This window comes from Rhipicephalus microplus, chromosome 6 (assembly GCF_043290135.1).
Source record: "Rhipicephalus microplus isolate Deutch F79 chromosome 6, USDA_Rmic, whole genome shotgun sequence".
NCBI lineage: Eukaryota > Metazoa > Arthropoda > Arachnida > Ixodida > Ixodidae > Rhipicephalus > Rhipicephalus microplus.
Window position 1 is genome coordinate 142077451 of NC_134705.1, and position 26142 is coordinate 142103592.

Sequence of the window (26142 nt, forward strand, 5' to 3'; positions counted from 1 at the left end):
ACGAAGCTAGCTGAGCGAGCCCAGCAAAACGGTGAGTAGCACGCGTCATATATTCAATATGTCCTCGCCCTTCGTCGTCGAGTGAAGAACCCAATGACGGAGACCGACAAGATGCACCATCTGCTCAAAGGCAATGGTGTTGTGGCATTCAACGCGCATGCGGTACAGAACCCCGCTGCTGTGTCCTAAATTGTCGCAACATGTCAGCGTCTTGATGAGCTCTATCTGCTACGTCTGCAACCTGACACGTTTCCTCATAGTGCACCCTTTGACAGCGAGCTACGTGCATTGATTTGCACCATGAAGAACTCCAGGCACAAGCTGTGCCTTTTCATCTTGAGCTCCACACGCCGTCGCCTGACTGCTGCCTCCGCAACATCATCAGGGAAGAACTTGATGCCATGAGGTCTACTGAAGTCCCCAGGCATGATCTTGTAGCGACCCCACAATATGCAAGGGTTGCGGTGCTGGCGCCTTCTTCTCAGGCACCACCCCACCCAACTTATGTACAGGCTCCGGCACTGGCGCCTTCTTTTAGGACACTACCCCCCACGTCTCCAATTTACGGGTCCATGACTGCTCTCTCACCACGACCGCGCCATCACGATCGGCGATGGCGCGTCACCGCTCACCATCACCGATGAGTCATTCCTCTTCGCCTCTACGGCCAGCTACCTCGACCGGGGCCACCGCCCGGCAAACTAAGAAGCGCAGCTTTGGGAGGGAAAGCTGCATGTTTCGGGACAAGCCAAACTTCTCCGCAGTGGCCCTCAAATGTCCTGTCAGTATGTACTCAAGGTGTATGGACTGATACATTGGTAGACAGAGGTGCGGCGCTTTCCGTCATTAGTACTGAACTGCGTTCTCGGATGCGCAAAGTAAAGGCGCCGTATACTGGACCTCCTCTTCGGTGTGCCAATGCAGTACTTGTTTTGTTCGGCCTGTCAGTGTGGGCACAGCGAGAGTTTTTATCGATGGCGTCCTTTATCATATTCTGTTTCTGGTGCTGTCGTCATGTCCACACGCACTTATATTGAGATTATTGGGATAGGATTTCCTTTCTTCAGCGTCGGCCGTAATATCTTAACATCAGCGGGTAGTTCATGTGACTTCTATAGAATTTTCATTTGATAAAGATACTGGCCAAATGCATTTCGTCACGGCAGCCGATTGCAGCACACCCCCTGACAACGAGAATATCTTGACGTTAACGTCTGATACGATCATTAATGGGGATGTGTTTCTCGCTCCATGTGATCGCTAGATATATGGTGGGATCATTATTACACCTAGCATGGTAAGGTTTAGTGACAGCCGAGCGTTGATCACTGCCCGTAACACTACGTCTTCGCCACTTCTTCTGCCTCAAGATACCCGGTTGGCCTGCTTTGCTCACACCGAACCTCTTACCCTAATGCCCCTTGATAACTATGTACCATTGTCACCTATTGCAAACGAAGACCATCATCGACAACCACTGCTTTAATTGCTACCAAAAATCCTGATTTCTCTGCGGTGCAAAGGGAGGATCTCTTGGCACTACTTCGAAAACACAGTGCTTCTTTCGACGTCCACACCAATCTTCTCAAGCGCACGTCCACCGCAGAGCACCGTATTGAAACAGAGGGTAATTCCATTATACGCCGCCGATTATACCGCGTGTCTGCCGCGGAGCACAAAATCACCGGGGACAACGTCACTAACATGCTGAAACGCGACATAATCAGCCATCGTCCAGTTCTTGGTCGTAGCCCATTGTGCTGGTCCGGAAGAGGGACGGCTCGGTACGATTTCGCATTGATTATCGAGCACTAATATTACGCGCAAAGATTTATATCCGATGCCACGAATTCACGATGCACTCGACTCCTGCCAGGGCACTAAATATTTCTCAAGCCTCGATCTCCGCTCAGTAATGACAAATACCTATGCATGAAGTGGAGGACAAGTGAGCATTTGCAACAACAGATGGCCTCTAGAGTTCAATGTAATTTCCTTCGGTTTACGCAACGCTCCGGCAAAGTTTGAGCGCCCCGTTGCGGTGGTCTAGTGGCTAAGGTACTTGGCTGCGGACCCGCACGTCACGGAATCGAATCACGGCTTCGGCGGCTGCATTTCCGATGGAGGCGGAAATGTTGTAAGCCCGTGTGCTCAGATTTGTGTGCACGCTAAAGAACCCCAGGTGGTCGAAATTTCCGGAGTCCTCCACTACGACGTCTCTCATAATCATATGGTGGTTTTGGGACGTTAAACACCAGATATCTATCATCAATCGTCATCAACGTTTGAGCGTACGATATATACACCGTTCTTCTTGGCATTAAGTGGAGAACCTGTTTGTTATCTGGATGATATCGTCATTTTTTCCTCCACTTTCTGGCAGCATCTTGAGTGGATAGACGAAGTTCTGACGTGTCTGTCTAACGCTGGGCTGCAACTCAATATAAAAAATCCATTTCGCCCGCAAAATCATCATAGCGTTAGGTCACCTTGTAAGTAAAGATGGTGTTAGATCAGACCCTGACAAGGTGTGGGCTGTGAAATTTCCCTCGGCCCGACAATCCAAAGCAACTACGAAGTTTTCTTTGGCTTGCCTTTTATTTCCGCCGCTTCATTCACGGCTTCACCTCCATTGCGTCGCCACTACACAAGTTTCTGACGTCCAGAACAGCCTTCTCTTGGACAACCGATGAAATCGCTTTTAACGCCCTCAAGGCAGCGCTGACATCTGACCCCCTCCTCAGTCACTTCGTCGAGAATGCCCGTATACCTGCCTGCACACCGATGCTTGCGACCATGGCATCGGTGCCGTCCTCGTACAGCGTGACACAGCTGGTCGCGAAAGAGTAATCGCCTACGCCAGCTGTGCACTCACGGATGTCGAACAAAACTAATCGATCACGGAACAGCAATATCTGGCTGTAGTTTGGGCCGTAGAGAAATTCCGCCAATATTTTTGCGGACGACACTTTAACGTAGCAACGGACCACCACGCGTTGTGCTGGTTGTCACCGTTAAATAACTTGTCAGGACGCCTCAGTTGCTAGGTCCTTCAGCTACAAGAATACACATTTGACGTCGTGTACAAATCGCGAAAAAAACACAAAGACGCCAACAGCCTTTCTCGTTGCCCTCTCCCGCTACCATCTAGTCCGAGCAAGTCTCTTCATGTCTCGTCACAACATGATGAAGCATCGCGTCAACTAACATTATCGGAACTCACCCTTGCTGGGTCACTGTCTTCCACTAGATACACCCTGTTGGTCTCCTTTCAACAGCAAGATTCCAACTGCAAGCGCATTGTTGAAGGCCTCTGCAGCAGGTCTATACCACTTAATGCCAGGCTGCGCCGACAGCTCAGGCGATTCAAGATTGAAAGCAACGACCTACACCAATACGTTTAAATAATGATGGACACTGTTGGCTCCCCGTTCTTCCACGTTCGTTCCGGGCGTGAATCCTTGAGGTCTTTCACGACGAGCCAACAGCTGGCAACTTGGGATTTAACAAAACGTACAGCCGCATCAAGAGCCACTTCTTCTGGCATGACATCTCCACATCTGTGGCAAGGTACGTCTCTTCTTGCGCACTATGCCAACGGCGCAAGCGACCAAATTCACCTCCTGCTGACTTGCTGCAACCAATGCCATGTCCAGAGGAATCTTTTGATGTTATTGGAATAGGCCTGGTCGGACCTCTTCTAGTAACAGCTGCAGGATATTGATGGATCGTCACAGCCATTGACCACCTCACGTGGTACGTGGAGGCCGCTCCTCTACGCTCCAGTTCAGCGTCTGACGTGGCAACCTTCTTTCTCGAAGCCATTGTCTTGCGTCATGGTGCACGCCGTGTCCTCTTAAGCGATTGCGGCAAGACTTTCCCATCCACAATACTTGAAGAGATGCTTAAAAATTGCGGCACAGTTCACAAGACCACATCGGCATACCATTCTCAGACGAACGGTATCACATAGCACTTCCATCACGCACTAATTGAAGTGATATCCATGTATATTAGGGGCCAGCTCATGATAATTGGGAGACAATTTTACCATATGTGACACTCGCTCACAACACCGCCATCAAACGCACTACTGCGTACTCGCCCTTCTACCTTGTTTACGGTCGTTCAGTGGCATTCTCGGTCGACGCTTCCTTCTGCACACCGACCGTCACTTCGACTACACCCGACCAGCTTGTTTCGAGACTTAAAAACTGTCGAAAACTTGCTCGACTTAGTACGAAGCCAGTAAAAAACGATCGCAAAAGCAGCGGTACGACGTCTCTCATCGTGACGTCTCTTTCCGTCCTGGCGACGACGCGCTCCTTTGGACGTGTGCCAGAATTGTGCGAAAGGTTTCAGTCGCGATTATTTAGTCCCTACATAATTAACGAGCAAACATTCCCTGTGAACTATCGTATCACTCCCGTTGCCGTTTTTTCCTATTGTCGCTACCGTGGTTCAGAGATAGTCCATGTTTCCCGTCTAAAGCCTTTTGTGCGACGTCTCTCACAAGTATAAGTCGCAGCCAAGTTGGCCGCTTCGTCACGCGGGCCAATTAGTATGAGCACAATTCATACTGTTAGCGCTATTCATATTGTTCGCCTCTTTACCTCTAAATACTCATCATCAGCGTTTCGGTATCGGCAGACGGACTTTGGCTCAAGTGTGAATAAAGAAGAGTTTGTAGGCTTGATTGTTGTCTCTCAATAGTATGATAGGACAGCCGATGAAAATGAAAAACTAAATCTCTTGAAGGTCACTCTCCTTTTATGTGATGAACAACAGAAAGGTTCATGGCAACATCGATCGACCGCTTAATTATCCGCAGGCAAAAATCACTGAGCAGACTTTTGTTTTTCCTCAAGCCACAGCTTGTGGCATTTGCACCGGCACTTGGAGTCTGCGTGAAGTTCAGAATGATAGAGGCCACGGCAGGGCGAAACTTGCGTGTCCACTATTTTATTGCGATAGCAAATATAAAGACAAAATTGGTGGGTTCTAGCCATCGCCATAATTTCCCGTACAAAGTCCAAACCGTTAACATCACCCCGCACGTCGTATGTTACGCGCTCTAGTAAAAGCGTGCGAGAGTTGGGGATGAACGCGGCAGAAGCAGAGGTCGAACGAGCTGGCCACCTCTATCCCACGAATGGAGCAGGCGATAACGTAGTCCCGAGTGCGAGGCCCACCGTCGATGGCTCGTCAAGCCCAGAGGTGCAACAAGTCGAACAAATATCCGTTGGTAAAAGCGCACCAACTACATGGGTGAACACACACACGCAAGCACTCACACACGTGCGAGCACACACCTACGCGCAGACACACGCACCCCTTACACACAAACGCACAAAGATACACAGAAGCTTGTGTAGTACTACGTATGTGTGCCTTCTTTTCCCTTATGTGCCCTGTGCAGTTTTATCTGTCTTCATTATGGCTTGCCAACAGGCTCAAACCGCAGCAAATAAAAGGTTCCTCTCTACACTTACCAGAGGCCTTCTTTCATTACCCAGAAGGCACTGCTTGTGGGCCGGGTCTCTTGGATAAAAAGTATGTGTGGATTTTATAATCGCAGTGTGTAACGATAGTTCTGCGCACATTTCTCTCAGAGCATTCACTGCGATGAGTAGCTAAATCGGAATGAAGAGCTGCGTCCGAATTCGCCCTTATAAGGAGTGTCGTAATCAGTTTCTTTTTAAACGGACGTTGGGGCTAACATTGAGCCATCACTGATAGTCCAAATAGCGTTCCAGAAACCTCGCAGTGCTTCTTGGATGCAAAAATGAATGTTTATAATGAAAACAGAGCCCCATTTCACTGGTCCGTATGCTGTCAGCATAATTGAAAGCATCCCTCTAAGAACAACCTTCGCTTGTTTCCACGCCTGCCATTTACTCTCTTTGATGCCTAACAGGCGGCTCTGCTGTACAACGTAGCACAAGTGTGCGTATGTGTGTACGAAGGCTACCTTGCAAACGTAGTAGCCACTCTGGTGTTTGTTTCTGCTTTTAAAGGGCCCCTCACCAGACCCCATAACAAATTTTAGTTAGACCATGCAGTCGCTTGAATGAATGAGGCGTGAAAATCCATTGGTCCAAAGACTCACGTGACACTATTTTAGTGCTGCTGGGGTACTCGCCAAAATTCACTTGCCTACATACGCATTCCACACGAATTTTCTGCTTATGGTCCACATATAAGACAACGCTTACAGGCGACGCTCTGTGCGACGTTGCCGTTGGTCCAGTGAAGCCAGTTGAACAAGGGACGCCTTGGTTCGTTCGCATGGCACCGGAACAACGCCATGATAGGCTGCGCAGAATGCGTCACTGACGTTTACCTTTTTGTTATTAGAATCGTATGATGTCAAACGAATTTACCGCAACATGAACGTAAATTGGGCGTCGTGTCAATAGTTCACAGGTGCAGATAAACATAAACATGTTTGCTTTCGTAGCTTCTTGTACGCTATTTTAACATGATTTCATTTCTATGAAGATTTGCTAGGCTCTAAGGAAACTTGGAGTATCTACCGCAATGACTAAACATTACTTAGCCCATATTTCGAACGTTAAGCACTATTTGCACTATAAAACAATCTTCTAACATTCGCGGTTTTATAATAACGTAACTACGCGAAACGCGCAGTGATAGTGACGTTGAAGTTGTTAGTGCTTCCGGGTTGCTTTCGATATTGGTACAAAGATATCTTTTAAAAGCTTAGCTGTTTAAGCCGACCTAAGAAAGGTCGGCTTTCCACAAAAAAAAGCCACCCGTGGTAACCAGCAAACGTGGTAACCAGCTATTGTAACCAGCAACGCTAAAACTCGCCGCAACCATCGTGACTTCAGACATCCGTCTTTGCAGCAACTGCGCCTCTATCTTGCAGTAACGGCGCACAGCCGGCGCTAAGCCGCTCTCACTGATTTGGGGCGCTGTGCACAGCCGGGGTTTCCGGCGCCGCACCGCCAATTCGCAATCCCGGACACCATATTAACTCATACTTAAATATTGCCATGGCTACCAAATTAACTCTATGCCAGACACAGTTGCGCTGAGCTCTTGCCAGCTGCGCGGGACTGCGCATGTGCAGCAACGTCACCACGGCGTGTCTGCGCTTGGCATCGCCCACGTGCCTCGACCACGCGCGCAGACCAAGGAGCTTTGAAAAACTCCTTGGCGCAGACACTCTGCGCCTCCACTCATGACCAAACGATTAGCCATATGGTTCTGGATTAGCCGAGCTTGCCGGGCCACCTTTCAGAGAGAGAGTCGGGGACGACGAAGACCAGTTTGCGTTGGTCTTGCCCTACGTGAGATCGTTTTAAACCCACACGTGTACGTTAAGTACGATGAAGAGCTGCGGATCTATAGAACCACGTTGATGTGTTTAAGTGAGACGTGGAACAGCTGCATGCAGATTTACGATTCAAAGCAGTGCTATAAACTCGAAACCACGTGTCACGACGAGCGAAGAGCCGATCAGCTCAGCTTCATCTTTAGCCTTTCGCAAGCAACTCAACCCCTTTTCTAAAGCTGAAAAATTCCCAAGTTGCTGTTCAAAATGCTTTTGCGATTGGCTTCATTCAGTGTGGTGGTTTGTTCGCCTCCGTGGAACAGTGGCTAAGGAGCTCGGCTGTTGATCTAAAGGTTGCAGGTTTGATCCCGGGCGCGACAGTCACGTTTAAATATAGGAGAAATAGATGCTCATGTGGAGCCTCTACTAATCTCCGGAGCCCTTCACTAAGGCATCTCTTATAATCGTAAGGCCATTTTGGGACGTAAAACCCGAGATATCCCCTTCAGGCACGAATTATGATGAACTGTCCGTAAATGTCTAAATATTGCACATCATTCTGACATCCTCAACATTACATTAAAAAAATTACAGGTTCCTTTGGGTGATCTTTGCTCGTTATTCTTAATTTGCGTGTACTTAAATATTTATTAGTGTGCAATCAGTCATGTTCGATTTTTACGCAAAAAGTTGGAAATCTAGGTCCCTAAATTTACGCGCAGTTCGTGTTTGGCTGTTTATGAGCAAAGAAGAATAATACTTATAATATTGGTAATGGAACGCGGCACACCGAGCAACCCTCAACTACAAATTTACCCAGCACATTGGGGTTAAATCAAAGTGCGCTGACTATGTAGAAGGTTCAATTGGTTTTATGCGCAATATATCTTGCCCTTCCTTTCTAGCTGGTCCGAGAAACTGACCAAAGCAAGTCGCTTTCACATATGTGGACGCTGCACCTGAACGAGATATTATTACTGCGGTGATCTTTACAATTGTTTATTTGGACAAATTACGCATTTTACGAAGGAAAGAAATTCATTTCTACGCGGGAACAACCCTAAAAGAGTACGTTTTGAAGATAAACGAAGGGCAAGCGTTCGCTTCACGTTTGGGGAATATACGTGAGCTTCCACTGCAGCATTTTCAAACCTTTTTTCCCCCCTGCCGTGGCCGCCCAAAACAGAAGACTCGTATAAGGCGAGAGTGGCTCTGCCAAAGCGCGTGTGAACATCCTTCACTTTTCCTCCGCGCGAGCCTGAGCGGTGTTACGACCGGCCCTGGGGAGCCAAGCAGGGAGAGTTTGGGGGAGAACCGGTTCTTGACCTGACGGTGTCGTCCACCCCCACCTCCTCATTCGGGTTCCTCCTCGCCGGGAGAGCTACGGGGCCTGCTGTGCGTTCGTGACCATATTTGGTAACATTTTGGGGCGCCGGGACCATATATGTACCTCGTGTTGGGTGGTGCCACTCCTTGTGTTGTGAGAGGTGTTTTCCCCTCCCTCGTGGCCGAGGTGCCGGCGACACCGTATTGGCTGACGATGCGGACAAGGCGCCCAGTGTCAACGGCGCGGCGCTATGAAATGCCGAAGACGTTTTGTATCGCACGCACTCTTCTCTCTTTGGGTCAGTTGACCACTTCTCCACATGTAAATAAATCTCTGTTGTTCGTTCGGGCGCTTCTTCTCGCTGAATTGTTGGACGATGGATCCTGCGACGGGGCCAGCTACCGAAAACGAGACCGGCAGGACCCGGAGTCCCAACAACTGGTGGCAGCGGTGGGATGCCGATAACCGCGAAAGCGACCACTGGACGGAGTGAGCCCGAAGTTCAACAACGGGACGACAGGAGAAGGAGGACACGAGCTCATCGACTTCCAGAGGGAATCGAACGGCACTTCTGAGAGGCACGACGCTGGAAACATGACTGCGAACTGGGTGAGTGCCGGCTTTCTCTGTTAAATTTTACCAGGCATTTACTCTATGTGTTAAGTAAAAGCTGGTAGAGAGGGGCTGTCTTGGTCATTGGGTTAACAGGTAACTTGCGTCAGGCAGAAATTGTGTGATAGCTTGGTTAAGCTCTTTCTGTCAGTGGCGTCAAGGTTAACAGTGACAGGGCAGGATTCCGTGTAAGAGCTTTTGAAGCTTTATTTGTAGACTAAGTTAACGGAAAACTTGAGGCAAGGCAGGTATCTAGAGCTGTCGTTGCCGTCAAGGTTAATTAGTTGCAGGACAGGAATCTTTGTGGAACAGAGACAGCGGTACTGGAGGCAGCCATGAATCTGAAATCCCTGCGAAAGTCCATGTTGTTGCTTCTTGCAAGGGAGTTGAATCTGGAGGTGTCGGACTCTCAAAGAAAGCCAGAGCTGATAGAGGCGATTCTCGCATTGGGGGCGGAGGATGACGAGCTGTCAGAATGTGTCGAGGAGATTCAGGAGAGGCAAGCGGCCGAGGCCGAAGGAAAGGCGGCGGAGGCCGAAAGGAAAGTGGCAGAAGCTGAGGCAGATAAGAGGCGAAAGCACGAGCTTGAAATGAAGCGCCTCGAGCTAGAGATTAGCCATAATAGTAGAGCAGGAGGCAGCGAGGCATCCGGTACAGCAGAGCGGGTCAGGTTCAAAATGACGGACCTAATGAGATCGTACAAGCTAGGGGAGGACATTGGGCTGTTCCTCGTCAACTTTGAGAGAACTTGTGAAAGGCAAGGTTTCAGCCAGGATACATGGCCTCAACGCTTGTTGTCCCTACTTCCGGGGGAGGCCTCAGAAGTAATCGCGCGCCTCACGAAAGAGGAGGCTGACGAATACAGTGAGGTAAAGTCGAGCCTTCTCAAGAAACACAGGTTGTCAGCGGAAGGTTTCAGGCAAAAATTTCGCAACGCCGTAAAAGAGAACAATGATTCATACCCGGAGTTTGCTTACAAGTTAATGGCCAACATGGGGGAGTGGCTCAAAGAGGCAAAGGCGTATGGGAATCACGACAAGGTGCTCGAGTGTATCGGTCTGGAACAATTCTATCAAAGGTTACCAGAAAAGGTGAGGTTCTCGGTGCAGGATAGACCGGACGTGAACACCGTAACAAAAGCCGCAGAGCTCGCTGAAGAATTCGTTACGCGCCGCGCCCTCGGGGCAAACAGCGAGCCTAAAAGGGAAAAATTCCTACGGCCGAATAAGGCGCCGTTTAGAAAACAACCGACAAGTCTCGCACAAAAGGGTGAGGAAAACAATTCATCTAACCATGGGGCGTCGGCAGAGGCAAGCAAAAGGAAATTTGAGGCGAGAAAACCGGCTGCTTGTTTCAATTGCCACGAAACAGGGCACTTCGCGAAACACTGCCCGAAAGAAAAGGTGGCCTTTTTATCTATAAATGAAGCCGACGAGAACATGAAGTTGTTAGAGCCCTATATGTACGACCTTACCGTGAACGGCAAGCAGTGTCGGGTTCTTAGAGACTCCGCAGCCACTATGGACGTAGTTCATCCGTCTTTTGTTCAGTCCGGACAGTATTCAGGAGACTGTGCCTGGATTAGACAAGCCGTAGAAGCAAACAGTCAGTGCCTCCCCGTAGCTAAAGTTGTCCTTAAAGGCGCATTTGGTACGTTGGAAACGGAAGCCGCGGTATCGCCATATCTACCCCCTCAGTATCCTTACTTATTTTCAAATAAGTCAGATCAAATGCTGAAGGAGAAAGGTCTAACGTTGGGAGAAGGCATAGTGCAGGCACTGACTAGATCGAAGGCACGTGCGCTGGCTGCGAGAGCAACATTCACTGAGGCAAACAAGCCTCAAATCGACAATGGGCCTGGTTGCGAGTTGGACACCACGGTAACAAATCGACTTGTGCGAGAACAGGCTGCAGAAGCCGTAGTCGCGGAGGCAACCATTCCTAAAGGCGACGTTGAACCTCCTCCCGAATTGGAAGGGGTCAATTACGCCTCGTTGACCGAGCAAATAGAAAATGCCATTGCTCCCAAGCCGATTCCTGGTAGTACAGAGGATAGCACAGAGGGTGACACATTCCAGGTACTAGGAACTACAAAAGAGTTGTGTGTCATGCCAACTTCGGATAATTTCAGTCGGCTGCTGCAGGTGAGCCCCGCTTCATTAATAACCGAACAAAAGGGTGACCCAACGCTTAAGCAATTCCAGGACAGTTCGAAAGAGGGAATCGCCAAACAGAATGTGAGATTCCAAGAGAAGAGCGGCATACTCTATCGAAAATATCTAGATAGGCGAGGAGTAGAATTTGACCAGGTAGTCGTACCTCAGGCGTATCGTCAGGATTTGCTTAGTTTGGTGCATGGAGAATCATGGTCAGGCCACTTAGGCGTAAAGAAGACGAAAAATCGTCTCTTACAGGAATACTACTGGCCGGGATGCTTTAAAGATGTAGAGAGGTTTGTAAAATCTTGCGATGTGTGTCAGCGAGTGGGTAAGCCGGGAGATAAGGCGAAATTTCCAATGAAGCTGGTACCCGTAGTCACGGAACCCTTTCGTCGGTTGGTAATTGACACAGTAGGTCCTTTGCCCAAGACAACTTCAGGCTACCGTCACATCCTGACCTTAATCTGCCCAGCTACTAAATTTCCAGAGGCGGTCCCGCTAAAAGAGCTAAGTTCCGTCGAAGTAGTGAACGCACTTCTGTCCGTGTTTGCCCGGGTAGGCTTTCCTGCCGAGATACAATCAGACCAGGGCACCATTTTCACGAGTGCCTTAACGACAACCTTTCTAGAGCGGTGTGGCGTGAAATTATTGCATAGTTCAGTCTACCATCCGCAGTCGAACTCGATAGAAAAGCTTCACTCCGTGATGAAGCGAGTGTTAAGAGCCAACCTGTGCTTAGTTCACCGGACTACTCGAGGCCTTTCATAGTCCAATGCGACGCTAGTGATAGAGGCATGGGGGCAGTTCTTAGTCAAAGGGATGAGGGGGATCAAGAGCATCCCGTCCTCTATGTTAGCCGGAAACTCACCCTTCGCGAGCAGGTTTACAGCGCTAGCGAAAAGGAATGTGCGTGCTTGGTTTGGGCAGTCCAGAAACTGGCTTGTTATATTGCCGGAAGCAAGTTCATTGTGGAAGTGGACCACTGTCCTCTCACCTGGCTACAGACCATGTCCTCTAAGAACGGCCGCCTGCTGCGTTGGAGCCTCGTTTTGCAACAATATACGTTTGAAATACGCTACAAAAAGGGTGTACTCCATGGCAACGCTGATGGCTTAAGTCGATGCCCCTGACGCGAGAGGATGTCTCGAGAACTCTGGCATTTTTTTTCCTGACCTAGACAAGAGCTAGTGATTGTTTTTTTACTCTTTTAGGTGTACTTGTTTGAAAACGTTGAAGACACGGCTATCCAGGGTTTCGGGTTCGGTGTGCTTCAGGTGTTGTTGTTTTGTGTCACCTTAAAGCGTGAGTAACATTTTGAATAAATTGTGTATTTCCTTTAATATCAGTTAAAGGGGAAAATTGCCTGGTGGAGTTTGGCGGAATTGTCCGGCGCTCACCGGCTGAGTAGTTGTGTTTTCATGTGCGTATGTGACGTCTGTTGAGCCCTCAATGAAGCAGGTGTTGCCCTCTACTTCATCAAAGACGGTCGTCACCAAACCGACTGCCGGCGCTGATCTCTCCGGACAGTGGCTGCAAACCTCAGCCCATCGAGATCTTCACCCCCCCCCCCCCCGCGCGAGAGACTGTTACGACCGGCCCTGGGGAGCCAAGCAGGGAGAGTTGGGGGGAGAACCGGTTCTTGACCTGACGGTGTCGTCCACCCCCACTTCCCCATTCGGGTTCCTCCTCGCCGGGAGAGCTACGGGGTCTGCTGTGCGTTCGTGACCATATTTGGTAACATTTTGGGGCGCCGGGACCATATATGGACCTCGTGTTGGGTGGTGCCACTCCTTGTGTTGTGAGAGGTGTTTTCCCCTCCCTCGTGGCCGAGGTGCCGGCGACACCGTATTGGCTGACGATGCGGACAAGGCGCCCAGTGTCAACGGCGCGGCGCTATAAAATGCCGAAGACGTTTTGTATCGCACGCACTCTTCTCTCTTTGGGTCAGTTGACCACTTCTCCACATGTAAATAAATCTCTGTTGTTCGTTCGGGCGCTTCTTCTCGCTGAATTGTTGGACGATGGATCCTGCGACGGGGCCAGCTACCGAAAACGAGACCGGCAGGACCCGGAGTCCCAACAGCGGCGACTAGGGCAACCTCATACGGCAACAGCAGAGCTAGACCCTCGTACAACAGGTCCAAGAGGGCTGTTTTTAGCCCATTCTCCACATGTGCTGTGCCTGGGAGCATTTGTCACTTCGACCTTACTTCTATGACGCTGACTCGGACAAGCCAATACATGCAAGCTTCGCTAGATGAGGAGTATCCAGTTGCTATTAACGACAGTAATGTCTTCAAAAAAATAGTTGCCTCTTGTATGTTTGGACCATAAGTTCGATATTCAAATTACGACGTGTATTTAGACAAAAGTGTTAAATGATTTTGAGTACTTCGTACTCAACTATTGGAGCACAGTGAGCCGTCCCGAATTCTTATTGTGACCAAATGTGAAAAACAATGTGTTTAGAATGAATTGTGGACGTTTCAAATGTTTCGAACAATGTAGTTACGCTTTAGAGTACTTGGTACTCTACTATGGAAGAGCATAAAGCCATCCAGCGGGCCTCACACTTGATAAGGCCGTGTCGCCAAAAATTACGCCGTAGACGAGTTCACGACGGCGAAGTATGCTCATCTCTTCACGAAGGGGTCAAAAAGCTTGCGAGGTTAAAATCTTTCACGCGATGTGTTTAGAGAAATTTATTCTCACAAGCAAGAGACATCAATAATATACCAACCAAACCCTGTGGTGAAGCAAAACCTACGCATACACACCAAAATTTGTTACAAGAAGATGTGGTTACCTATGTACATGACATAGGGAACGAAAAACACAAATAACACGTGAACAATTGTATGTTATGTATTTACATGCCACTTACAAGACATTTTTGCCGGCACTAAACAAACATCAGCCCGCCAAAACCAGGCAAGCCAAAAAAACAGGCTTCACGTGTCGCTCATAAACTAACCGAAAGGGGCAGGACCAGTGCCGCAGGAATTCTTCCTCACAGAGAATGAACGGTTCCTCCGACAGAAAAGAAAGCAGCTCTGCAGTGTACAGTCACTCCAAGATCGGGAAGAGTGTGCGACGGCGATGGCTTGCTGCAACCGCCTCGCAGCAATGGCACCAAAGACAGTGAGCGCCCGCAACAATGCGAAGACAGGCGAAGCGGCCTGGAGAAGAACGGCCAGAAGAAACGAAGCAATTTACTCCGAGGCCACGAAATCCAGCATGCATAACCCTCCAAAAAACATGAGCATCGGCACATTGCCTCAAGACATGTTGATTTGTTTCTCGGAGTTGTTCGGACATGTTCCTGTTTGGACCATGCTCCACCTTTCGAAGCGGCCAAGGGTAGGAAGAACCCCCCACCCCAGCGGCTACATGAATTCGTAGAGGTGACCAGGCAGATGTAATGCCGTCAGGGTGATTCAGGACACACGACTAGAGTGAGTGATGTGGGCCGGAGGACTTAACAAGGACAACAAAAGGGCTATACTATGGGAGAGCTGTAAGCCGTCTCTTGCGCCTCACACTTGATGAGACCACATTGACAAAACGACACCCGTCGGGTAGCCGGGCTAGGTATAAATTCCGAGGGTTGGCATCTCTGCCATATAGTAACATATTCACTGCCCCATACCCTCAATCAGCTGTGTTTAGAAAAAATGCTTAACGATTTCGAGTACTTCGTACTCAACTATGGGAGAGCACCGAGCCATCCCGCTAAAATCAAATAACTGATTATCAGCTTAGTGTAATGTGGAAGCTTTTATTTCTACGATACCACAACATACAAAGTTAACCGGATAGTACGTCATATATTGTGAAGCCTGCACACTTGTACTGGTTATAAGTTAAATATCGGTGTCTTATCTAAAATGTGACGCTGACAAAATAAATACAATATTTGGCGTTATAAGGACTTGTGGCTTACTTTGCACCCTTTATAGTAACATCTTCGAAAGAAAGCTGTGAAACTGTGTGGTGTGAACGTTTGGATCCTGCGGCGTATTCAGCCTGCCGTATAAGGCGTGCTTGTAATTGTGAGCTGGGGCTGAGGAGCGTGACCTTCCATCCACGCCCGTTTCGGAGTTCGCCCTCTCACGGGGATTGATGAAAAACTATCTCGTTAAATGCATGTGCGCATTATTCTTTGTTAGACTACCATAATCAACTCAAAATTAGCGTTGACTTGGATGGCCCATTGCACAACTCTTATCTGATCGACTGGATCTGAGCTGCCCAACATGGCCTCTCCCTCTGCCCTGGGGATATATCACGCATAATATGCAGTCATTCATAGTGACCACTGCCTGGAGCCATTTTGTATTCCGACTTATTTCCTCCGAGTATCTTAAGCAAAATATATGGGTTAAGAAAATATCTTGGCTGAAGTTTTTTTTTTAGATGCGTACCTGTGCCTAGGTGAACCACTAGTACGACAGTGGATAAAGCCTGGAGTTTAGTTTATCATGATTCGTGATGTCATGAAAGGACACTTGCCCATCTCTCTAGCGCTGCCCCGGAATGGGTGGCTCGAGCATGGATGTGAGCCGTCTCATTTTCGGGGCTTTCAGAATGTGGTAGAGGCTCAGCGCCATTGCCAATTCGTTCCAGTACTGTACTTCCCCAATTTCGTTGTTGAAACTTAAGCGGGCTGGATCACCGAAGCATCCATATGGTCGATCGAGTCGTCCTAGGAGAATGTATAAGCGACCATGCGTCTGCTTTGCTGAAACGATAGTCTTGCATCCACCAGAAACGCGAGAAGGGACCGGAGGCGCCAATGCCAGCACGGACGGCTCAAAAAGTCACGTGGTCACATATCACATTATCCTAACGAAACATATCACGAAAATGTGAAATCAGTATGACGCCTGATAACATTGCGTCATCAAGCAGTTCGACCGAAAGTGCGGAGATCTGGGACCACACATCACCAGTTGTGTAGAAGTGCTCAACGCTAAACTGGGAAAGGGGAGATTAAGAGAACCCACTAAGATTGTCCTTAATGTTCGAGTAGTCTTGGGTGAAAGCATATAAAAACGTGGCCTTTTTCAGCTGTCTCTCTACTTATTGAAGTAAATATTCAAAAAAGCTTTTTTTTTTCTGAACATGACCCTAAAGCTCAGCCAAGGTCACGCCACCTGTTTTGTTCCACGCGTATCGTGTGTCGTCGCTACGCAAAAAAAAAAAGAGTTTCAATGAAACACAAACGAAACGTGGGAAGCGAAGCTCGCCCTCGAGGACCTGGAAGAGCAACAACAACTCGTCGCCAGGGCCAAGAGGGCAGTAGAAGCCAGAGGGTTCCTGGACTAAGGAGCCCTCCCACCTCAGGGTCACACCGGGCATTGCTCGGAGCACTGTTTCAAAATAAATGTTTACTTATCTCTCTCTCAGTGAAACACCAGGGCGGTGCGTTCGCGAAAACGAACACCCGATCATCGCAAGTCAAGAAAAAGTTCCCCGTATTTTGTTGTTCTCATCTCGCCAGGTAGAATTTAAACACTAATCACTTCTGTTTTCGCTTGACCCTTTTAAGTGCGACTACAATACAAACCTGAGCAATGGCCAAAGCCGACGCCGTGATGCCAAGAATGGGATGCCAGTTGACACCCTGAAGTAAGGAAAAAAACGTTTTATTTCATTAATTGTCTCACATGCCACTATCGATCCGTGCGTACAGCTGCAATCGACTTGAAGTTAAACAAACGTAACCCTAAAGGCGCCACCATACGAACCCGTCACATCGCGCCGGCGCGTTGCTTGCGGACGCAACGCCGCGCCTTAGCGCTAGGGAGAAAGCGAGGGTGTGCAACATTGCTTAGCCACTCGCCGTCTCTCCCCAAAAGGAGAGGGTGCGGCGCCATCTCCTGATAGAGACAAAAGGTCCATGGCCCGTGCTGAACGGTTGCGTCACCCGCGATCTCCGACGCCAGCGTATCTGTCGCCGACCAGCCCGCCACCCGCGATCTCCTGACGCCGTGTAGCTCTCGCCAATCGGTGCCCCATCCTCGGACTCCTTTTAAGCCACGTCCCTCATCTTTCATATCTCTTTCTTTTTTTCTCCATCCTAGCTCTCGCCGACCAGCCCGCCATCCGCGATCTCCTGACGCCATGTAGCTCTCGCCGATCGGTGCCCCGTCCTTGGACTCCTTAAGCCATGTCCCTAATTTTTCATATCTCTTTCTTCTTTCTCTCCAGAGTACGTGGCTTGTGTTCACAAATTTTGGTCATTCCTTGCAGTAGAACACCAAGTCCCTTTAAACATCGCCTAATTAAATAGTTGCGCATGACCATTTAGGGAGTCAAGCTCCTTATGGTGAGACCTAACTGGTGATTGAGCGACGTCAATCGTCGACGATCCTCTGTACGCAGTAGCGTCTCCCTTCCCATACAGTAATAGATAGCACTGCCCCATAGAAATGTATGCAAACTGCAGTTGGGTGTTGATGTACTAGATGGCGATGTACGTATTCCGTTTCTAGAGTTACTGTATAAGCTACATTTAGGTAGCATACCTAAAGGTAGCCTATACAGTAACTCTATCTGTTTCTCGTTTCGTTTACGATAGAACACGGTCCCTTAGACATGCGGATAATGTGGCGGTTGAATGAAGGTACGCTAGATGGCGTTGGCGGTGCACCATGCTCTTTGATTGGCTGCTGCGTGGGCTGCGCGGGGCTACGCCGGCAACCGTTATTTGGCATTCTCCTGGATCGTCGCCGTACGAGTGAACTTTCCGGATTGTGCTAGCTTGGCGGACCATGACGAGGAGCGCCAGGTGCGGAAGGCCACTGCGGCTCGTGTTCGTCAGCAGGATGCCGATGTGCGGACGGACGGGCACATGGACGTACACATGGATGGACGCACGGACGAATGTACGGAGGACCCACGGGCGGGCGGGAACACGGGCGGACAGATGGACGGATTGACGCACGAACGCACGGACACTTCACCCCACACATCATCATTCACTGTGTGGATATGCTGTAATTTTCTACATGCTAACTAGTTATCAAACAAATGCGGATATTATGGAAGAAACGCACATCGACAAAGGCAGAGTACAGGGGGTTTTTTTTCACAATTTTCCCTTCTCGTGGAAACAGTGGCCTGAATAATTTATTTTGGTTGGATTTTCATCACAGCTTTCGATTTCCTTTGCAAAAAATACACTTTTTTCTTTCGCCATGACCGAGAGGTTTGCCACGCGGGAGCATCGTGTTTGCTACGGCTCTTTCGGTTGTATAACACTCCAATTATGGCAACCCTTCTACATTGTGAGCATTCATATAAGCGTTGATACATGCACCAATCGCTTGTTAATGAGGCAATTTAATGGACAAGACTCACGTAGCTCCATCCTCCGGCAGCTGTGACCACGGTCGCCAGCGACGCCAGAATACAGATGAGGGCGAGCGTCATGACGGTTCGGTGAAACTGCGGGCAGTGTGATTACGTCGGCACGCGATTTCTACACTCTAGAAAAGAGATTAACGTTACCAGGCCTGTAATTGGGGAGAGGGTGAGTGGCACGCCATCCTCACAATCTTGAATGGGAAGATATGTTTCGCAGAAACAAACGATGGAAATGCCTGTTTTTCAAGGCCTTCAACAAGTAACCCCCCTTCACTTACCCGAAACAATTTATGGCTGTGGGTCCACCTGTTATTCTTATTGTTAGGTCTTAACTGGCCACACATGTAACTTTTTTTAAAGATCCGCTCACATTATTCTTTGGATACTGTTATAATCCTTTTCGAGTGTCAAGGAAGGCACGATTCTCTAAAACAGAATTAACGTGCACAACAAATGCGAGTTGCATATGTGTCAAGCCTTAACTTCGCAAAAAAAATAACAACTTATAATCGTGCTCTTGTACGAGGACATGAGTCAAACTGTCAAAACCACATAACTTCAGTTTGAATCTCTGTGTTAATTTTAGTTTTAAATGACTCCATTTATCGCTGCTTTCGACATAAAACCGACACAGATAGCGCAGGTAGAATAACTGCAAGAATGTTTTGCAGGACACCTCAACACCGCGGTTATAACTACGAATTCGCGAACTGTCTCTACTGCTCTGGTTTAATTGCGGCTGAACGTTACTTGAGGTTTAACGACGCGAAAAAATACATGGCGGACAGGAAAAGGACGGGACAAGCGCTGACTTCCAACTAAAACTTTATTGATAAGAAGGCTACGTCTGCTAAACCAATTAGCCCAATCAGCCACTTTGTTACGTTACTGCTATTACGCTTTTTTTTGCTATATCAGAGTTGGTGAACTTACGACAAACCAGACATGCAAGTCGGCAATCTTGACTCCCGTCCAGTCCTTTTTGAAGTGTCGCGCCATCATGATAGCCACGCTGACCAGGAAAAGCCAGGCGAAGAGCATCAGTGAGCCTGGACGGGAGAAAATAGAAAATGGCGTTTAACTATTTCACGATGAAGCGCTTACCTCTAGTTGGCCGAATATTCTGAAAAAGCTTTGTAAAAACAAAACTGTTACAAAATCGGTGGCTGTGCTTTAAGTGTAAGAGTTATAGTGCCCTCGTGTATATGATGCCGAAGCATAAGTTTCCTGCATATAAGGGGAAATTAACTGTCACGGTAATTAATGAATTATATTTGAATGGGTTTATTGGAAGAGCACACTGCTTTCCTCCGAGCAGTGGGTATCGCTACGGTCCTGGTAGAAGACTCCGGATTATTCCTGCCATCTAGGGTAGTTAATGCACGAAAGGACAAAACCCATTACACAGAGCTCTGACGTTTCCCCTCTACGTAAAGCGATCACCATAGCCAGAATGGCATGCACATCCTTCGTGTACATCAACTCCTAAGTCACGGAAGCGCCAGGAACAATTATTAGGAGCCGTTCACCCATCGTAGGAATAGAGACAAACGAAGCTTAGCGTGCGCATGCCTATTGTACTGCTGTTTTTGTTTCTCTTTCTTTATATTTTTCTTTTTTCTTTCTTTCTTTCTTTCTCATTGCGCCATGCCCCATCCTAACGTTTTTTCTTCCTCGGGGCCAGAAATTGGACCATCACCCTTGTGCTTACAGCGCAACACTTCTGTGCCACCGGCTGCAGTGAGGGTCGTGCGTCAGTCATCAAAAGGCATGGAGCTATAAATAATGACAATGTATAATGGCAAGTGATCTCGCAATAAGTATGGACTGCGATATGAAAAACGGGTGGTCAGCAAGCCCCCCACCTAATGGGGAGGAGGAATAAGCGTTTATTTCACGGAATGGTATAGCGGAGCAAAACCAGCTTCGACCCCCCCTGGGGGTCTCCTCTTTCCAGGAACCCACTTGTGTGCATTGCCTCCTTGGCCCTGGCGACAAGACCATCAGACGTCGTTGTTGGCCGAGCTCCTCCAAGCCGAGCTTGGCCACCCATGTTTTAATAAGGCGCTCGTTCGCTTGACCGGCCTCGCGGGTTTCGGCGAAAGCGATGCGTCTTAGTAAATTACGTGGGCATGAAAGGATCACGCGGGCCAAGATGTCACGCACGCCGCATATTGGGCACACCCACGGAGTGAGCTCCTCCAAGCTCGGCTTGGAGGAGCTCGGCCAACAACGACGTCTGATGGTCTTGTCGCCAGGGCCAAGGAGGCAATGTGCACCAGTGGGTTCCTGGAATGCAGAGACCCTCCATGGGGGGTAGAAGCTGGTTTTGCTCCGCTATACTATTCGTGCAACGTTGGGTACAGTCTGCGCATGAGTAGGCTTTGCTCAGAAGGGTTCTCAATATGGTGCTGTCTTCTTTGTTGACCAATTGAATGTGGAGGTAGATACTCTCAGAGTTTCATCTTTTGATGTTGTAATATTGCAGAGTATGTGATGGGTACGAACTGAGACTCCGAGGACGCTGTCTTGGCGCCTTGGGAGTGAGAAGGGATAGCATGGTAGGCTCGATCGCGGGCCATGGCAAGTGCCGCCTCTTTCCTCTCCAGCCCTCTGTGTTCAGGAACCCATGCGACACAGGTGTACAAGTGCTTCATTATCTCGAGTGCTTGGGGTCTTAAACACGATCTTTAAAGTTGCTTCGCATGACTGCTCTCGAATCAGTAAAAACCGCAGCTGCATCCATGCACATGGTAGCTAGTGCGATTGCCGCCTCTTTTGTAGTTTCTGGGCGCCATTCTCGGTGCATGGAGCACCACATCAGCCACATTTCACGCGCACATTTTATAGAGTACTATTCATTGGAAAACAGTGCAAACGCACATGGGACCAGCACAACTTCGAAGGCCGCATTCTGCAGACCGGCATGTGTACACTCGCCAACGCTGGGAATTTCACAAAACATTCCGCTGCTATCAACATGAACTGTAGCTCCTATAAGCTTCGTTTAATGTTATACGTAGAAGTAGCGTTAACATAGATAACGCAATGGCACTTTAGAAGTGCGCTAACGAGGACAACGCAGGGAACTTGCCGTGAATCTTGTAAGGAAGGAAGTCCTCTTCTTTCTGTTTCACCTCGTACGCTTGGGCCAGGAGCAGCGGCGTGGCAGTGAGACCACGGATGGTGTGCATCTGCTTCTCTGCACCAAACGATGCGGGCGCGCTCCATGACTACAGCGGAGACCTTCCTTCGCAACTTTTTTATGGGGGCAAAGCTCCTTAGGCCATGCGTATTATTCCGTATGTAGTATGTAGCCACCTCTAGATTATGACTGGCTCACTAGATGCCGTTTTCTGTATATGTCCTTGGGAATAATATGACAAGATGCTGTTAGTGGTTTTCACAGCATACCCACGGAGTAAATCATGATGAGTGGGGCGAAGCGTTCATCCATCCGTCTCTGTGTCTAATTGTCCATGCGTCCGGACGGACGGGTGGTTGGGCAGACGCACGAACGGAAGCATGGACGGACTGACGGACGCATGGACGGACGGACGCACGAACGGACGCACGGATAGATGGACGGATGGGCGGTTGTACATAAGCACGCACGAACAGACTCACGGAGAGACGGTCTAATGGAAGCATGGATGGATGGAAGAAATACGGACAGATATATAGATGGACGCATGGACGAAAGCATGTACGGACAGACAGACGCACGGACGGACTCGCGGACAGAAACACACACACAAACGGAGGGGTGAACGGACGTACGCGTGAATGGTTGAACACACGGACGCTTCACCCCACTCATCATCAGTCACTCCGTGGATAAGCTGCGAGTTTTTGCGTCTCACGTTACCGCACGATACCCAAGTGTTCCCCTTATAATGTAGCCCGGACAAGAGACACGGGACAAACCTCGGCCTTAAGGTGCTTAACCTCTAAAAAATCATATTCGTCTAATTGCCACCTACAGTACACATGCCTACGTTTTAATATGGTTAATGTTAGTATTTACCTCTCAAGTACATCTGTATGTTTCAATAGAGATGGCAAGATATACATGAGCAAAGTAGTTACAAAAGGAATGTAATCCACAAGGACACACGAGTGCGAGTGACGTAAGCGTAGCGCACATGTAAATTCAGTAAGCGTAAGTAAGTAAGGTAATACGTTAACGCGTGACGATGGCATCGCTCTAATGCCGAACTGTCATGCCATAACCACCACGCCTAGACGCATGCCTCATCCAAAAAAAAAAATGCCGCCCGCATTGTCCTACGGGGGGGGGGGGGGAGCTCGAGTAAATGCGTCGCAGAGTGGGGGGGATACCGCGTGAATGTTGCGTAATTGCGTATGGTTTGGGAATGCTTAATTGTTATTTCGTCTTTATTATTCTTATTTAATAAATAAAGGAGAAGCGTTGCCTTAAACGCCAAGCGAAAGCCAAGTAAAAAAATTGGCCCCGTATCTGCATGTTTTTCTGCAAATGTCGTTGAAAGACGATAGTCTTGCGTGTGGAGAGAGTGAACAAGACATTTATTTGATGTTCTGCGCAAAAAAAAAAAATCGCTGAGTGTTATTCTGAAGGCGCTGCGTTAGAGTGCCTCGAGCGTGCAGCGGAGGTGAACGAGCGCATCAAATCGCGTCACACGTGAAACATGAGTTCCATGTGGCAGTTTTTTTCGACAACAAAACGCGTGGCTCTGAGACGGGTGGGCGTTCTACACCTCATCTCTGAGGTGATGAGGTGTAGAACGCAAGGCGACGGTTAGGTGCCACCACCGTTTCGTCTTAGCAAAGCGTTGGAAACACTCCCCGTTCCGTGCAAGCGTTGCATGGTCAGCGCAGCTTGATAAGCGCTACGGTCCTCAAAATTAGTTATACATGCCTTTTCTAGTAAAGCGCTCATGTAGAATATATTAGTGTTGTCATGGTGCTCCATACATGCGCAATAATTGCTTTTTAATTGACAATTGCACAAGCATACACGCTCAATCCTGGGCAACATTGGTGGGCGATGGGGACGGGGTCAACCGTTTCAAGTACCCGATGCTGTTAAGAGTAGACAAACAGACAAATTTACAGACAGACAGACAGACAGACAGACAGACATACAGACAGACAGACAGACAGACCAAAATTTTTGCGTCGAAGGTCCTCAAAAAAGACTGTCGTCTTTGAAACGCCCTTGACTGAATCTTTAACACGCGATACAGTGGCCAGAGAACACTTGTGCAACGCGAACAATCGTTTTTTTAGGGGCGAAGCTCCTTATGGCGTGGCTTGTGCGTCCCTCGTAGTACGTAACCACCAGTGGCACATACCCGAAATAGCGGTCCTTACGATTTTGACCTCCAAGGTGGTTCCGGTGAGAGATTTCTTCTGTGCGTTGTTTAACAATAAAAGATAGTGCTCAATGCACATGTTAATGGCTGCTAAGGGGGAATGAGAAACAGGAGAATTCGGCCTTTAGGTAACGCGCACGCTGCGATCCCCATTAGCAGCTATTGGCATGTACATTGAGCACGATCTGACAAGAAAGGGTTGCTACGTTATACTCGCTGGGTGTAACCTCCTTGGTTTTAGAAAGGTTTAGCGAGCGTTGGGCCGCATAGCCATGAATACAGTGAACTAGTATATATCATGAACTCGAGGTGGTTAACGGTGGGAAGTAAACCCGAAGCGCAAGCCGTAAGAAAGTGTGCATGTGCCACCTCCCGTTTAGTCTTTGAAATGTCCACTGGATGGCGGTGCTTCTATATGGAGAATATATGATGAAAAGATGCGAGATGGTGGTACTTGGAGTGCTGAATAGATGGACGAACGGACACACAGACAGATGCACAAATGGACGCATGAACGGACGCAGGCGCGGATGCATGGACGAACGCAGGGACGGACGCACGAACAGACGCACGCACGAACGGGTGGATGGACGCATGAACGGTTACGCAGACGTACGCAGGAACGGACGGAAGCAAGAACGAATGGACGGACGAATGCTTCGCCCCACTCCCCATCATTCACTCCGTGGATATGCTGCCATTTTTTTTACTAGCAGACATTGTTTGCGTCGGTCTCGTGAGGGGAGAAAAGGGGAGGGGAGCGACAGTTTTGCGGGTGTCTTCTTGGGCCGGCACGAGACGCTAGCATGCGCAGTGGGGGTGTGGACAGCGCCACTAATGCTTTAGGGCCTTTAGGCGCCACCTCCAACGCCGAAGTGTGACATGGTGCGACTAAGAAATGCTCCGCATTTAAAACACTTTGCATAACGTTCCACGAGCTGAGTACTGCGTTCAGACGCTTTTTGCGTTTTCACAACACCAACAAAGTGTCACCGAGTCACCATTATGCTATTCGCATCGGTAAGTAATAACTGATTTTCCGATGGAGGCGGAAATGTTGTAGGCCCGTGTGCTCAGATTTGGGTGCACGTTAAAGAACCCCAGGTGGTCTAAATTTCCGGAGCCCTCCACTACGGCGTCTCTCATAATCATATAGTGGTTTTGGGACGTTAAACCCCACATATCAATCAATCAAGTAATAACTGATACGAAGTTATGCCCGTTTTTTGTTATCTAATGATGATAATTAAAAAAAATCACTGCCCAAGAATTTCGTTAAAGATTGGTTAACCAGCAGAAGCTGGAACGTGCGGCCCCAGTGTTCAGCAGTGGGTTCACCCGACGTGGTACTGAACCATTTCACAATTACTGGTTATTACATGTCCTTGCTTCTTAATGAGATTCGACACACGTTTCACTAGGGTTTACCACAGTGTTTATTTCACAAGCCGCACATTGTGTCTCACGTGATCACGGTCAATGAGGAATGTAATGAGCAGCGTTCATCCCGGAGAACGCACTCCCACAAATGTCACATTGACGTCGCAACCTGCGTTGTTGCGAGCGTCTGACATCGCGAGCCAACTCAGCGGAGAGGTCTTAGAAGAAACTATTGCGCGCTAGCTTGGCGAGGCGCCGGCATCACTCACAACGCAGCCAATGGCACGCGTGCTTGGGAACGACGTAGCTCATTACACAGCCAATGGAGACCGCTCATGACACCACTGCCGAACGGATTTTAATTGCGCTTCGGTGTCGGCGGCGCTGTCCACACCCGCACTGCGCATGCTCGAGTCTCGTGCCGGCTCAGTAAGACACCCGCAAAGCTGTCCCTCCAGGAGCCATTAAAGGACAAACACTACCGGGCGCTCAGCGTGCGTAATGCAAGCAATCGAATGTTTTTAACTACCCTTCTCTTACCCCTTTCTTCTGTCTCTTTAACTCCCATTCCCCCCTTCCCTGTCCAGAAATGTGGAGGTGCCCTCCATTGAGAGAGGCAGTAACGGTACCACGCTT

The 26142-nt window shown here is 48.8% G+C and overlaps 1 protein-coding gene across 9 annotated transcripts in view; it reads right to left on the reverse strand.

Moving 5' to 3' along the window:
- The window catches only part of LOC142765574 (putative ferric-chelate reductase 1 homolog), a 91065-nt gene that overhangs the window by 16991 nt on the left and 47932 nt on the right, over positions 1-26142 (reverse strand). For 5 of the 9 annotated variants that reach the window (XM_075866777.1, XM_075866772.1, XM_075866773.1 and 2 more), the window contains 5 exons: positions 21864-21971; positions 19703-19818; positions 18764-18850; positions 16968-17024; positions 6216-6315 (listed from right to left, as the gene is read on the reverse strand). In XM_075866777.1, the coding sequence (XP_075722892.1) occupies positions 6216-6315; positions 16968-17024; positions 18764-18850; positions 19703-19818; positions 21864-21971 (468 nt within the window). The remainder of the gene's footprint in view (positions 1-6215; positions 6316-16967; positions 17025-18763; positions 18851-19702; positions 19819-21863; positions 21972-26142) is intronic. The other 4 variants (XM_075866778.1, XM_075866776.1, XM_075866780.1 and 1 more) reach the window with 4 other exon arrangements.